The sequence below is a fragment of the Spea bombifrons genome, chromosome 12, assembly GCF_027358695.1.
Source record: "Spea bombifrons isolate aSpeBom1 chromosome 12, aSpeBom1.2.pri, whole genome shotgun sequence".
Classification (NCBI taxonomy): domain Eukaryota; kingdom Metazoa; phylum Chordata; class Amphibia; order Anura; family Pelobatidae; genus Spea; species Spea bombifrons.
The window spans coordinates 18,456,132-18,472,048 of NC_071098.1; the positions used below are offsets into that span (position 1 = coordinate 18,456,132).

General features: G+C 41.0%; 1 protein-coding gene across 1 annotated transcript in view; it reads left to right on the forward strand.

Moving 5' to 3' along the window:
* Window positions 1–325: 325 nt before the first annotated feature.
* Window positions 326–15,917, forward strand: part of REXO2 (RNA exonuclease 2) — a 75,376-nt gene continuing 59,784 nt past the window's right edge. Inside the window, exon 1 of the mRNA XM_053451799.1 lies at window positions 326–687. Coding sequence (XP_053307774.1) covers window positions 535–687 — 153 coding nt within the window. The 5' untranslated portion in view covers window positions 326–534. The remainder of the gene's footprint in view (window positions 688–15,917) is intronic.

Here is a 15,917-nt window from a genome sequence, read left to right on the forward strand (position 1 = left end):
CTATAGGACTATTATTATTACAACCAAATGTTACTCATGAACCTAGATAATTATGACTCTATACAGCTGCTCTTCTGTGGTCATTTTTTTCAACTGTTTTTTCATCCGAGCAAACTGTGTTTTCTTTAATGATGCTTCTAGGGACGGCAACAGAAGAATACCTACTCGTAAAACCATTAATGCGTGCACCGTGTACAAGCATGGAGGTATCCTTCGTTCTCTCCCACGTATTCGCTTAGTTGTGGATTGAGCCCTACAACGACCCGTTCAAACTATTGACGGCTACACGCTACCCGGCATGCTTGGTTTTTTTTTTTTTTTTTTTTTTAAAGAGGCGGGGTCAAGTGATTTTGCATAGAATTACATCTCAGTTGCCTTAAGAGCATGGATTTCCGAAAAGCAAGTTCATACGTAAACAATCTGAATAAATATAAGAACAGATCTTCAAATATCCGCTAATACCACAAATGAGGCTTGGAACGCACTGAATACTGTAACGTGCAACAATTGCGTCGTTGTCTTGGTGAACTATACATGGCAATGCTGTTTTCGCGTTCGGTTTTGCGTACTTTTGGTTCACTGTTTCAGATTCCCACTTCCCGCTCTTTTTTCCCTGCTGTCAAACTGTGCAGACGCTGGAGGATGGCGAACAGCATGGGCCAACGCATGGTGTGGGTAGACCTTGAGGTGAGGGTCAAGACTACGAAATTGTGTTCTCAAGGGATGTATCTTACAAATGAGAAGTATATATTTTTTGCTTTACGAAAAAGAGCCAAATCTGAGTTACATTTAGATTGCAAATAGTTTGTTTTATTCCCGTGATGGCGATTCGGGTGTCATTTTAAAATTTAATGGCAGTGTGACTTTATTAAACGACGTCTTGGTCGCCCTGCTAACTTGTTGATTGATAGTTTTTGTAAACCCACTGTTATTTTTACAATTTGATATATTAGGATACTTCCAACGTATTACAGCAGTATAAATGCGACGTCTGGTTAGAAATGCCTTTTATTGTAGTGCAACATAGAAAAATATAGTGGGCATTAAGTACCAGAAAAAGTGAGAACCTTATTAAATGATACGGTTTAAAGCAGAAATTCCATTTAAAACAAAAAGGGGAAATCAAGCACGATATTACGACTGAAATCAAGGTCAGCCTCCGTGGCTGCAGAAAAAGGGGACGTACTAAACAGCATATTGGGGATGATGGGATGATTGGCTCAATACTCAGCACTATCAATAGGTGTCAATATACTTTTTACACTCATGGTAAATCAAAGTATGTTCTTTTTGGTAGTTCTTGATACTAATTTGCAACGAATACATTGCAAAAAGAAGCTGCAAATGTTTAACTATTTACTTGCAGAAATATATACAGTTTTATAAAGGAATCATGGTAAATTCTATAGAAATAATAGAAACATTTTAAGTAATCAACATATTGATATAATATGGTACATGTATGTGCAAACACCATAGTTTACCTGTTTTGATTGGCACAATATGGGAATATATATTATTATTTTTACATGGGGATTATGGGTGGAATATTATAGTTACACATGCTAAGGAACATATTTGACCCATTTCTTTTTTTTTTTTTTAAATTGTTCTTTATTCAGTTTTTTTTAAAAAATAATTATGACAAACATTAACATGTAAGTTACTTACTTAGAAATTAAAGTAACCTACCATGTACTTCTTACAATATTCATTGATTTGTAATTGTAACAAACATACAAACATTTAAACAATACAACAAAGCTCTTTGGATTAATAACCTTAGTAACGTTATAGATCTATATGAGGGGTCTACATTTGGCGAGATATAAAGGTTGAACTCATCGGCAGAACACAAAAAAAAAAAAAAAAGGAAATGCTTTATTCCGAATGTCTGCTCCTCTAGGAAGATTGGCCCCAAATGATGGTGCAAATTGTTTGCTGTTGCTTTTGGCACGCAGGATCCGGTCGCGTATGTTTGTTTGTAATGGCATGTTTGTTCCAAATGGTGTAAAATTCAATATGAACCAGTCCAGGACTTTGTTTTGTGTGAAACTGTTTGTTTTCAGCCTATTTCTCGTAGGACACACAGATACTGGGTCCATCCTCTGCATTGTAACTGTGGAAAAAACGCCATAAAAAACGCCAAGGCAATAAACCCACATGGCTTTTTCATGGCGTTTTTTCTCTCCTATAGACTTCTATTGGAGAAAAAAAGCCAAGATTTCTTGCAAAAAACGCCAGTGTGTCAACATGCTGCAATTTTGAAAAACTGCCACAGAGCCCAAAAAAGCAGAAAAACGCCAAAGAGGACTGAAAAAACGCCAAACAGAAAAACGCCATTTTGCGATTTCCTATTGAATTACAGCTAACATCTGGCTGCGGCCGTTTTTCACAAAAAAAACGCCAGGTGGCGCTATTGGCGTTTTTATAGGCGTTTTTAGCAAAAAAAAACCAAATGGAAACCTAGCTTAAGTGGAACATAAAGGTTTGACGCGTCAGGCAAATCTTAATACCAGTAGCTGTTTGAAATATAAAGCATACTAAATTCTTAATAGGATTAAGATTAGGACATTCCCACCATATGTGGAAATGAGTTCCAGCTGATTTTTGACAATGCCAACAAACATTATTTTCATTATACATTTTACTAAGTTTGCTTGGAACCAGGTACCAACGATGTAATAATTTATAATATTGTTCATGAAGATTTAAACAATGTACTGATTTTCTTGTATGGTACCAAGCTTTATACCACTTTTGTAAATGAAATTCCTCTCGGAGGTCTCTTTCCCATGATAGAATTGTTTTGCATTTTTCGGAGGACATTATGCTTGTCAGCAATTTAGACACCTTGGAGATTATTTTTGTTTGAGGGGGTTCTGAGAAAAGATCATCCAAATTATCGTGTACCCTTAAAGGGTTTGATAATAGAAATTGCTTAATATGTAAATAAGAAAAAAGTTCCTTATTTGATAAATTATATTTTATTTGAATGTCTGCAAAGGGAATTATGACTTGTCTTTCCGTAAAGTCTGCTAATTTTTTTATCCCGCTTCGTTTTCATCCTTGAATATTTAAGTCTGTAATATATATATTTAAAATTTCTATGGGAGATAATTCTGATATAGCTGTTGATAAACCATAATCTTTCCGAACTTTAAGTAATGCATTCAGATTATCTCTCACCAAGGTGTTTACTAATTTTAAATTATTCAGTGTTTTCTTATCTAACCATATTAATTTAGATGGATCAACATTATTACTAGTGTTTTTTTCCGCATTATACCATCCTAAATTATGTTTAGTTTTAATTCCCCATGCCAAAGCGTGAGATATACGGGAGGCCTCATAGAGTCTATATAAATCTGGGTATCCCAACCCTTTGTGAGAGATGCTCCTCCTCATATTTTTAGATATCCTTGGTTTCTTAGCTGACCAGACAAATATTGTAAATAACTTGTCAAAATCCTTTAAAATGTTTTTAGGAACCTGATATGGAATAGTTCGGAACAAGTATAGTAACTTTGGTATTAGGTATGCTTTTAAGATGTTTATACGGCCTAACCAAGATAGTTCTAATTTTTTCCATTTTGAAGTTAGACCTTTCATTTCTTCTAGCAATGTGCCATAATTTAAAGAAATAGTATAAAATGAATTTTTACTAATAATAATACCCAAATATTCAATTTTATTTTGAGGTTTAACTTCATGGGTTCCTTCTGAAAAATATCTTTGTTGGGTTTCTTTTAAGTTAAAAGTTATTATTTGTGTCTTTAAAAAATTAATTTTATAATTAGAGAGGGATGAGTATTCCCTTATTTCTTCTAAAATGGAAGGACATGACTGTTCCGGAGAAGATATCGTTAAGAGTACGTCGTCTGCGTATAATGTAATTAAATGTTCCTGAGGTCCTATCTCTATTCCGTGAATTTCTAATAGACGCTGCTAAGGGTTCCAAAATTAAAGCATAAATCAGGGGTGCTAGAGGGCATCCCTGGCGGGTACCGTTTTGAATATTAAAGGATTGAGATTCAAATGCCATTCCTTTTATTCTAGCCGTAGGAGAGGAGTATAATGCCATAACGGACCTCATATATCTATCGTTTAATCCACATATGCGGAGAGTTGCTTCCATAAACTTCCAGTTAACTCTATCGAAAGCTTTTTCTGCATCGAGTGCTAATAAAGCCGAAGGGATTTTATTACGATTGATTGCATCTAATATATTAAAGAGTCTACGGGTATTATCCTCCCCTGATCTACCTGATATGAAACCCGTTTGGTCAGGATGAATAAGGTCTGGCATTATTATTTAGACCTGAAACAACGAATCGATAAAATCGATAATAATCGATAACGGGAATCGTTGTCGACGATTTCCGTTATCGATTAATCGAGTGATCGATTCGTCGTTGGAGCGCTCGGCTCCTTTCACTTACCTCCGCCAGCGTTCCCCCGTTTCTGCTGCAGAGCACTGTAGTGTCCGTCTGCTTGAAGTTACGTAATGACGTATGTGACGTGCGTGAACGATGAAGATTTGAATAAAGTTTTGCGGTTGAACGTTGTAAGTGGAAAGATTCGGTAGTGGAGGTACGTATGGAGAGAGAGAGAGAGAGAGAGAGAGAATATGATTGCCGGGTGGGAAACTGATGGGGCAGAGTGTGGGTGGGTGCAGGGCATTTCATTACATTATTAAATATTGTTTTTTTATCCGATTAATCGAAAAAATAATCGTTAGTTGCAGCCCTATTATTATTTTCAATCTATGGGCTAATATTTTTGAAAAAATTTTAACATCTACGTTTATAAGAGAAATTGGTCTGTAGTTTGTCACTCTTGTCGGATCTTTGCCTGGTTTCGGTATAGGTGTTATTGCTGCTTCAAGCATTTCTTTTGGAAATTTCCCTTTTTCTTCTATTTTATCGAATAGCCTTATAAAAATAAGTGTTAACTCCTCGCGTAGAATCTTAAAAAAAAAGTGTAGAAAATCCATCAGGCCCTGGTGCTTTGCCTGGTATCAGGCTAGTAATAGCTTCATCGATCTCTTTAATAGAAAAGGGTTGATTTAACAAATTCGATTGTTCCTTTGTTATTTGAGGAAGACCTAATTTCTCCATTTTTTTATTTCTCCAATATTTGTATATCTGACTTATTGGAGTCATCTAATAACGAGTGATTCGTAATAATTCTTAAATGCTTCTCCTATTTGAGATGGAGATAAATATATTTTATCATTAAAATTTATTTGTTTAATCCTATAGTTTTGATTTTGAGCTTTAATCTTGTTCGTTAACTCCCGGGAGATTCTATTACTGCTACAATACCATTTTTGTTTCAAGCGAGTCATAATATCTACCTTGAGTTGTAATTTAGTTAATCTCTGTGCTTTAATTAATTTTATTTCTTCCATCTTTTCATCGTTAGGATTTGTTTTATTGTCTCTTTCTATAGTAGCTAACGCAATATATAGGTCTGTCAAATCCTTCCCCCTTGTCTTTTTAATCCATGAAGCTTTTTTAATTAAATGACCTCTCAAGAAACATTTCATAGCGCACCATAGAGTACTCGTTGAGATTTCCCCTGTATCATTAGTTTCTAGGAATAATCCTGCTGCGGAACGCAACTCTTTCTTATCTTCTTCTGACTTTATCGTTTCGTTTCAAATGCCATCTGAAGCTTTTTTTATATGTTGGGTTGTCTAAAATTGAAACATAAACTGGTGCGTGGTCTGACCAGGTAATATTACCTATTGAAGAGGAGGAGCATCTCTCCAATGTGGGCCCCAACATAAAAAAAGTCTATTCGTGAGTATGATTTGTGGGGTGAAGAAAAAAAGGTAAAGTCTGTTTCATCTGGATGCATAGTTCGCCAGGCATCGTATAAATTTTGCTTAAACAAATAAGCTGAGAACAGGTCTGCTTTTTTTTAACCTTTTATCAAATATTTCGGTTTTCTTAAAAGATTTCCTGTCCAGGTTAAAATCCTGGATACTATTAAAGTCTCCCCCTATAATAACCAAACCTTTTTCGATTTTCTCAAGAGTCTCAATTGAGTCATTAACGAATTTAACTATTGAGTCAGAAGGGGCATAAAGAGACATAAACGTATAAAAAGTGTCGTTAATTTTACTAAAATTAATCTTCTCCCTTCCTTATCTGATTCATGCATAATATATTCGAATTTAATTTTATGAGATTAATATTATAGCAACAACCCTTTTCTTTTTCTCTGACATAGAGGAAGTAAATATATAGGGGTATCTACGGTATTTCCACAATAATTTTTGATGTTTTAACCAGTGGGTTTCTTGGATGAATGCGATATCGATGTTTTCTTTTAGCAGAGAATCATAAAGATAAGACCTTTTATACGGTGAGTTCAACCCTTGTGCATTGATTGTTACTAATTTGAGGGTCATTTTAAAAGATAGTAAGAAAGTTTTTTTATAGAAAATTGACCCATATTTTTCGCCAAGAAGACAATCCCTCAGTAGAAATCATACATAGTACAAAATAAAATCCATCGAGCTTGACATTAAACATAAAATCCATTGCGTATATCTTAACAAGTGACGTAGAAACATATAAAAAGACATTCATTCTATCTCTTCTATCTCCATTCTCTAGGGGGGTGTCAAAAAGCAGCCTCCCTATGCGGAGCAAAAGTCCCTGATCCATCTGGGATTATCGCGGGGGGCGTACCCAGGGCTAAAAAAAAAAAATAAAAATAAAAAAAAATATGAAAAGTAAACCCTTTCTTCGTGAAGTATAAAAAGTTAGTATTTATAAATTTGTGTGTACACCTAAGTAAAACTGTGCAATATAAATATCAGTAGTATTTCACTAAATTGTTTATAATCTTAAATTACTTCAATATATCTATATCATGCAATTATTATGTGTTGCATTGCAACTATATTCTGATATTATATTTCTTATGTGTCAGTCGACTTCTTCGTAAGATATACATTCTTAGTATTTGTGGATTTGTGTGTGCACCTATGTGAACTGTGCAGTGTCGATATAGGTAGTATTTCACTAATTTGTTTATAATCTTAAATGACATCAATATGTCTATCTTATACAATTAATTTATATTGTGTTGCAAATGTGTTATAGTATTATATTTTATCTTATGTGTGGGTCAAATATATAATAGAAAGAGAAAAAAAAAACCCTTTGTAAAGTGAATATATTTACTTTATTCTCTTTCTTATGTTTACCCAATTTGGGTCATATGGTGTAAATCTAATTTGGGGAGTGTTTCTTAAATTATGTGTATTCTTGTGATTCCCCCGTTATGTCTCGTGTAATTTTTTAATATTGCAATTATAAATAAATTTATATTAAGGCTTTGTATAAGTCTTCTATGTGTAAGTCTGTTGTCCCAATCTTTACAAATAATTAACAGTTATATACTTAAATACATGTGTTATTCTTAGATTTAGGTGTCAAAAGTGTTTCTACAGAGAAGAAATTAGAAGAAAGAGAGAAAAAAAAGAAATTGGGAGGCGGGAGCCCCTATATTTCTATTAATCTCCTTTTAATAAACCCCAAGTAATTAATTTAGTTTTAAGCTGTTCTGGGTCCTGGCAGGTATATTGTTTTCCACTATAGTTGACCCTTATTTTTATGGGGAAACCCCAAGTATATTTGATGTTGTTTTCTCTTAAACAAGCTGTAAGATCTGCGAATTTACTCCTATTAAGTCTTGTAGTTTGAGAAAGATCCGGGTAGAATGTTAATGATGCAAATGTTTTGTTTTTTTGTGGATTTGCTCTCCATTCTTTAACAAACTGGTCTTTAATCCGGAGACTTGTAAAGATGACTTTATAGATAGGGTTCGTTGGCTTTGGAATTCTGTAGGCGTTCTCAATTGGTGTGGATCCAAGTGATTTTATGTCCGTGTATGTTGCCAGAAGCTCCATTATGTATTGGTCCATATTTATAGTTGTTTCTGGAATTCCTCTGATTGTTAGGTTTTTTTCTTCTGGAGCTATCTTCAATGTCTGCTATTTTATGCTCCATTTTTCCCTTGCCATTCCAGGTGGCACATGAGAAGAAGGCTCCGCCTACCAGGTAGGGCAGGAAACACTACAAAAAAAGGAGACCTCCCCCTTCCTCCCCAGTGTTGTTTCCTGCCCTACTCAGGTAGCGGTTAGGCTTTAGCTTACCTTCCCTCTTCTTTTTTGTTTTCTTGGAGCCCCGGGGGGGCGTCCTTCTCTCCGATCCCCGATAGTGATCCCGGTGGATCCAGGGTGATGCGGCAGCCTCGGAGGCTGTAACTCCGCGGTCCTCGCGGTTACTCGAGGCTCAGTCCTCGGTATATGCTGCCCACAGCCCAGGGGGCTCACTGGGAGGTGCATCCCCGGGCTCCGGTTCCCTCCGTCCCGGGGAGGAGGAATCCTCAGCGTGAGGCACGGCAGGAGAGCGCTCCGGAGGCGCTGCGAGCGGGACTTTATAGCCGGCTGTGCCGGTTTCACGGCACCCGTTGTTCATTATTTTCCTCTCTGCATTACCCCCGGCTGCGTCCGGGGTCACGAGAGGTCAATTGACGAGGAATTTCCGGATGTGACGTTTTCTGGGCCTGGGCGCCTAAATGCCTCTATAAAAACGCCAGAATGGGTAAGATCTTTCCTTGCTCTCGTTCCTGTGCTGTATTATTGCATTTTCTACTCCTTTTTTGTGCCTGCCTGTGCCTAAGGATTGTATATTGCCTTTTTCAAGTAGGTGTTTCCCTCCTGGGTTTTAAGGAGATTTCCATGGCCTATTTCCATTGCTTTCTGTGGTCTCATTTTTGTGTTTTTTCTCCTCAGTCATGTCAGATAAAAATCCAGACATCCCTCCTGAGGCCTCCCCACATAGGAAGTCTGTGGGTAAAACGAAACACAAAGCCTGCTCTTCCTGTAAAAAGACCCTACACGACCCTACGGCCAAAATGTGCAGCTCCTGCTCTCGGCCTAAAGAAGTTTCCGCAACGGAATTTACCTCCTGGTTGAAAGGGGAACTTCAGTCTACCTTTGACTGTTTTCGGGCTATGGCAAGCTCCTCTCAGGCGCCGGTGCCTCACCATCAACTTTACCAGCAGGGTCCACCAAATGTTCTTCCAGATACCCTGGAAGATTATTCGGCTCCTTTTTCGGAATATGACTACCAGTCGAATGACCCCCAGTCTTCGGATGAGGAGGGGGAAATTAAAGAGGAAACCTTTTTCTTCCCAGTCGAAGAAACAGGGAAGCTCATATCTGCAGTCAGGTCTACTTTGAATCTACAGGATGACATACCAGTCTCAAAACCGGATCCTTTTCAGGGTCACTCTAGGAAACCGCAGACCTTTCCAGTTCACGATTCACTTTCAGCAATAATCACGGAGCAGTGGAGATATCCTGACCGGAGATTCTTCACGTCTTCCAGAATCAAAAAGCTGTTCCCTTTTGATGGTAAGAACTCTGATGCCTGGGAAGTTCCGAAAGTGGACACCGCAGTAGCCAAGGCTACGAAGAAAACAGCCATTCCGATGGAGGACGCGTCTCATTTCAAAGACCCCATGGACCGGCGGGCCGAGAATGCCGCCAAGAGGGCTTTTGAAGCAGCAGCGGCGAACTTTCGTCCAACCATTGCAATAGCGTCAACTTCTAGAGCCATTAAGATCTGGCTTCAACAAGCGGTGGAAGACCTGGCAGCTATTCCAGGGACTGAGCAGGTCGCAAGAAACCTGGCCGACACCTGCTTAGCAATTGATTTCATCTCCGATGCCTCCATTGAATCAGTCCGTGCATCTGCTAAAGCTACGGCACTTTCAACGGTTTCTAGACGAGCGCTCTGGCTTAAGTCGTGGTCGGCAGATAATGCCTCAAAACACAAGCTGTGCGGCATTCCGTTCCAGGGGAATCACCTCTTCGGCAGCGACCTCGACACGATTTTAGAATCCACCACGGGCGACAAGCACTGGTTACCTCAGAGGAAAGGACCACCTCGTTTCAGGTCTAATTATTATAGAGCTCCAAGAGACAGGGAGTTCTACAGGCCCTCTACCTCCAATCAAGACTACCAGTCCTTTCGGGGTAAACCCTACGCAAGAGGTAGATTCCAGAGAGGAAGAGGCAGAGGCAGGGACGGTAAATCAGGAAGGTTCTGACGCCAGCAGGCTTCAAGTAGGGGGCAGGTTAACCGGTTTCTTTCATGCCTGGGAAGAGATCACCTCAGACCCCTGGGTCCTTCGCATCATCAATCAAGGCTATGCACTGGAGTTTACTCACCTACCTGCCCAGAAATTCCTGCTGTCCATGCCCCCCGCAGATCCTTGGAAAAGAGCGGGATTTTTCTCCACACTCACCAACTTAATTCACGAGAGGGCGCTAGTCCCGGTGCCTCATCTAGAAATAGGAGAGGGAACCTATTCCCACGTCTTCGTCGTACCAAAACCATCCGGGAAATTCAGGTTAATAATCAACCTACAGTTGGTAAATGCCTGTATAAAATACAACAGGTTTCGGATGGAATCCCTGAAGTCCGCCACGGAGATTATTTCATCGGGGGACTTCATGGTCACTATAGACCTGCGGGATGCCTATCTACATGTCCTCATCAGGGAAGACCACCAAAGATTCCTCCGCCTGGCCGTTACACTGCCACAAGGTGTTCGTCATCTTCAGTTTCGGGCCCTTCCGTTTGGGATTGCTTCAGCACCACGGATCTTCACGAAACTCATGTCAGTGGTCGTGGCCTTCCTGAGGCAAAGAGGCATCAAAGTGGTCCCATACCTGGACGATTGGCTCCTAATTGCAGCCTCGGCATCATTGCTCCAATCACATCTAGAGTTTTCCCTCAAGACTCTCCACAACCTGGGATGGTTGGTGAACTCTCTAAAGTCAAAGTTACTTCCAAACAGACGTCGGACCTTTCTGGGAATGATCCTCGATTCAGAAGTACAGAAGACGTTTCTCCCGCAGGACAAAATCCTAAGATTACGGGAATTCGCACACGCGGTCCTACAGAGCAAATCAGTGTCCCTCAGATCCGTCATGTCTTTGCTCGGTCTAATGACCTCCTCCATCTCGGCGGTTCCCTGGGCACTGGCTCACGCAAGACCTCTTCAACGGTTTTTACTGGATCACTGGGATCGCTCCGGGACATCCCTATGCAAGAAGGTCCGGCTTTCTCCCTTCGTTCGGGAGTCACTCCGTTGGTGGCTGTCAGCCAAGAAGCTTTCACAGGGACTCCCTTGGCGGACGAGAGATTGGGTGGTAATCTCCACCGACGCCAGTTTGACAGGCTGGGGTGCTGTCATGGGAAGCCATATTACCCAGGGAACCTGGTCTCCTCAAGAATCAAGCCTGCACATCAATCTTCTAGAACTGCTGGCGGTCTGGAGGGCTCTAAGGTTCTGGTCTCCAATCCTGCGGCACAAGTCCATCAGGATCCTTTCGGACAACGTCACCGTGGTGGCCTACCTTTCCAAGCAGGGTGGCACCAGAAGCAGACGCCTGCAGACCCTGACGGCTCAGATCTGCCGATGGGCGGAGTTCAGTCTCTGTACTCTCTCCGCGGTCCATATCAAGGGTTCACTGAATCAGGAGGCGGATTACCTCAGCAGGAACTCAGTACCTCCGGGAGAATGGTCCTTAAACAAAAGGGTCTTCACCTTCATCACAAGGAAATGGGGCACTCCCCAGATAGACCTGATGGCCACGCATCTGAACACTCAGGTAAAGGAGTTTTTCTCTCTTTCACCAGTCGGCCGTCCCCGAGGCCTGGAAGCACTCTCGCAGACCTGGGATTTCGATCTCGCATACGTTTTTCCTCCGCTTCCCCTTATCTCCAGAGTGCTCCGGAAAATTCGGGAAAACCCTCAAAAAGTCATCCTGGTGGTTCCTTTCTGGCCTCGAAGAATTTGGTTCTCGGACCTTACCACCTTGTCCATAGGCGAACCCATGCTTCTTCCTCAGGTCAAGGATCTTCTCGTTCAAGGTCCTGTTCTCCACCCAGATCCCTCCCGATTCAACCTCTCCGCATGGCTTCTGAAAGGGAGATCCTGACCTCTAAAGGATTAGCTGCACCAGTGGTGAGCACCATTCTCTCCAGCCGCAAAAATTCTACGACCGCCAAGTACCAGAAGGTTTGGGAAACATTCATCGCCTGGTGCAATATGCACGAAGTATCCTCTCCATCTATCTGTGAGGTGCTGCGTTTTTTTCAAGATGGCTTTGATAAAGGATTCCAACCTGCTACTATCAAGGTCCAGATCTCAGCTCTCAGCAACTTCTTGGACTTCAATCTGGCTTCCCATCCTTGGATCTCCAGATTTTCTAAGGGAATGTGTAGACTTCGCCCTAGGCTCCGTCCGTCGGTCCCGCCCTGGGACCTTAACCTGGTGTTGCATCAGCTCACCACGTCTCCCTTCGAGCCTCTAGAGGATACCTCTCTAAAGCTACTCACCTACAAGGTTGTCCTCCTAGTAGCCCTCACTTCTGCTAGGAGGGTGAGCGAGCTCCAGGCTCTCTCCAGAGTAGAACCTTTTCTCAGGATTCTGCCGGACTGCATTATCCTTCGTTTGCCACCGGAGTTTCTCCCTAAAGTAGTCTCTCCTTTCCATTCGGATCAGGAGATCGTCCTGCCTACTCTCTGTCCGGATCCCAAGAATCCCAAAGAACTGGAACTCCACTCGCTAGACCTGCGGAGATGTCTCCTGTCCTATCTCTCACGTACGTCTGCCTGGAAGAAATCCGATTCTCTCTTTCTGTCCTTTGCGGGGACCCGCAAGGGCAGGTCAGTATCCAGGGCTTCCGTGAGCCGCTGGCTCAAAGACGCAATCACTTTATGTTACGTCTCCGCGGGAAGAGTACCTCCCTCCGGCCTGAAGGCTCACTCGACCAGATCCGTCTCGACTTCCTGGGCTGAACTCTCCGGGGTGTCTCCGTCTCTTATTTGTAAGGCAGCGACCTGGAGGTCGATTCATACGTTCGTAAGGCACTACAGGCTGAATCTTCACCTCTCAGACGAGTCTCAATTTGGTCGGCGTGTCCTACAGACTGGAATCCTTCCCCCCCTATCTTGCTAATTCTTCTCATGTGCCACCTGGAATGGCAAGGGAAAGAAAGAATTCTTACCTGGGAATTCCTTTTCCTTGTCCATTTCCAAGGTGGCACACTTTTTCTCCCACCCATTAAATTTTCTTTGTTTGGCTTTTATTTGTCTGAGTCTTTCTTTTTAACCACACTGGGGAGGAAGGGGGAGGTCTCCTTTTTTTGTAGTGTTTCCTGCCCTACCTGGTAGGCGGAGCCTTCTTCTCATGTGCCACCTTGGAAATGGACAAGGAAAAGGAATTCCCAGGTAAGAATTCTTTCTTTTTAATCTCCAAGTTGTAGTTTTCATTTTGAGCTTTTAGATCTTTTATTGTTGTTTGAAGAGTAGAAATCTCTTGAGAATGAAAAAGTAATGAAGATTTTATAGTAGATATCTCTTCCTTATAGTCTTTCAGATTTCTATCCAGATCTAACTTAATTCTCGTATATAGGGTTTCTAAAGCTGATGACAAGTCTTTGTGAGATATGTATGGTTGTTGGATTTGATCTGGTTCATCAGTACCATGCTCCAATATTGATTTTTCAGGTGATTCTGAAAGACTTAGCTGACTACGAGGAGAGTAGAAAGTACTAATGGATTGCGGTTTTCTTGATTTATTTGTATTTTTAATTTTCTCGCCTTTATCCATTTTGTCGATTTTAGGAGGCATAACTAATGTGTAACTATAATATTCCACCCATAATCCCCATGTAAAAAAATAATTATACCCATATTCTTATGTGAAATGGGTCAGATATGTTTCTTAGCATGTGTAACTATAATATTCCACCCATAATCCCCATATAAAAATAATAATACTCCCATATTCTTATCAAAAATGGGTCAAATATGTTCCTTAGCATGTGTAACTATAATATTCCACCCATAATCCCCATGTAAAAAAATGAGTATACCCATATTATCCGAAACAGGTCAAATTTGTTCCTTGGCATCTGTAACCATGATATTCAACCCATAATCCCCATGTAAAAATAATAATATTCCCATATTCTTATCAGAAATGGGTCAAATGTGTTCCTTGGCATGTGAAACTCTAATATTCCACCCATAATCCCCGTATAAAAATAATAATGATATATATTCCCATATTGTGCCAATCAAAACAGGTAAAATATGGTGTTTGCACATACATGTACCATATTATATCAATATGTTGATTACTTAAAATGTTTCTATTATTTCTATAGAATTTACCATGATTCCGTTATAAAACTGTATATATTTCAGCAAGTAAACAGTTAAACATTTGCAGCTTCTTTTTGCAATGTATTCGTTGCAACTTAGTATCAAGAACTACCAAAAAGAACATACTTTGATTTACCATGAGTGTAAAAAGTATACTGACACCTATTGATAGTGCTGAATATTGCAGCCAATCATCCCATCATCCCCAATATGCTGTTTAGTACGTCCCCAGAAAAAGTTTACTGAATTGAAGTACAACTAGGTTTTTGTCAATGCCAACTATATTACTGCTTACATCCTTGTTTTAACTGAAGTCATGCTATCAGACAGTTTCAAATCAGTGATGGCTTGACCAGAGGCTTTTTGTTTCAGATGAGCATTACTTGTATAAGAACTGCAAATGTGATAATAAAGATGTAACGACTGAATTACGCAGAGTTCTCACAAATATATATATATATCATATTTGCTCGATTATAAGACAACCCCCCCCCAAATTTGAATATTACTTTAGGAAAAAGAGAGCCTGATTATAAGACTACCCTATAGGAAAAAAGTTTTACTAGTAAATATTAATTCATATGTAAACTATTTTTTTTTCATATTTAATAAAAACTATGATTGACATTTTTTTTATTTGCCAACCTGCCCCCAGTTGTGCACATCTGCCCCCCAGATATGCCTTATATCCTCTTATATGCCACTCTGCCCCAGAAATGCCTTATACCCTCCTATATGCCACTCTGCCTCCCTGCCATGCATCCCCCCAGGTATGCCTTATACCAGGGCTCGACAAATCCCAGGTCGCCATGGCGACAGAGAATTTTGTCCTGGCGCCTAGGTTTTGTCAGCCTCTTACATCCAGAAAAAATTGTGGATGTAAGAGACTGAGTCACCACACGGGGGCGCTGCTGTCTGCCCAGGTGTCTGGGCAGACAGCACAGCCACTCAGAGCCCGCCCCCGAGCCTGAGATCACTCCCACGGAGTGATCCTGTAGGCTGAAACCGCAATTGCAGGAAAACCTGCAATAGCGTTTTCAGCTGCCACAAGCAGCTTCAGGAAAGGGGGTTGAGTGTTGATTGGGTCCCCACATTGACCCAACACCCCCCTGCTGCCTGATCGCTCCATGAGAGCGACAGGGCAGCGTTAACCCCTTCAATGCCGCGATCGTTTTGTAAGGGACTCTGCTGCTGGTGGTCTGTCTGGAAGCCCAGGCTGACCAGCAACAGCAAAAACGAGCCCCCACAAGCCCTTTGATTCCTGTAGGCATGGAAGCCTACAGCAGTCATCAGAGACTCCCCCTGCAATGGCTGGTCTATAGACCAGCAATTGAGTCCCAGCTGCCAGAGGCAGCTTCAGGGACAGGGGAGAGGGTTATTTGGTCTCCCCATGAGTGTGGAGACCAGCCCCAACACCCCCTTGCTGCCTGATCGCTCCCTGAGAGCGACAGTGCATCGTTAACCCCTTCAATGCCACAATTGTGTATGACATTCGTGGCATTGCAGGGGTTAACATTTGTCCCCACAAGCTTGTGGGGACTAAATATCAGTCAATGCTGTGCTCCAATGGAACATCAGCATTGAAAGGGTTAAAAAATAATTAAAAAAAAAAAAACAGCACTGACCTGAAAGTCCTGGGTGCTT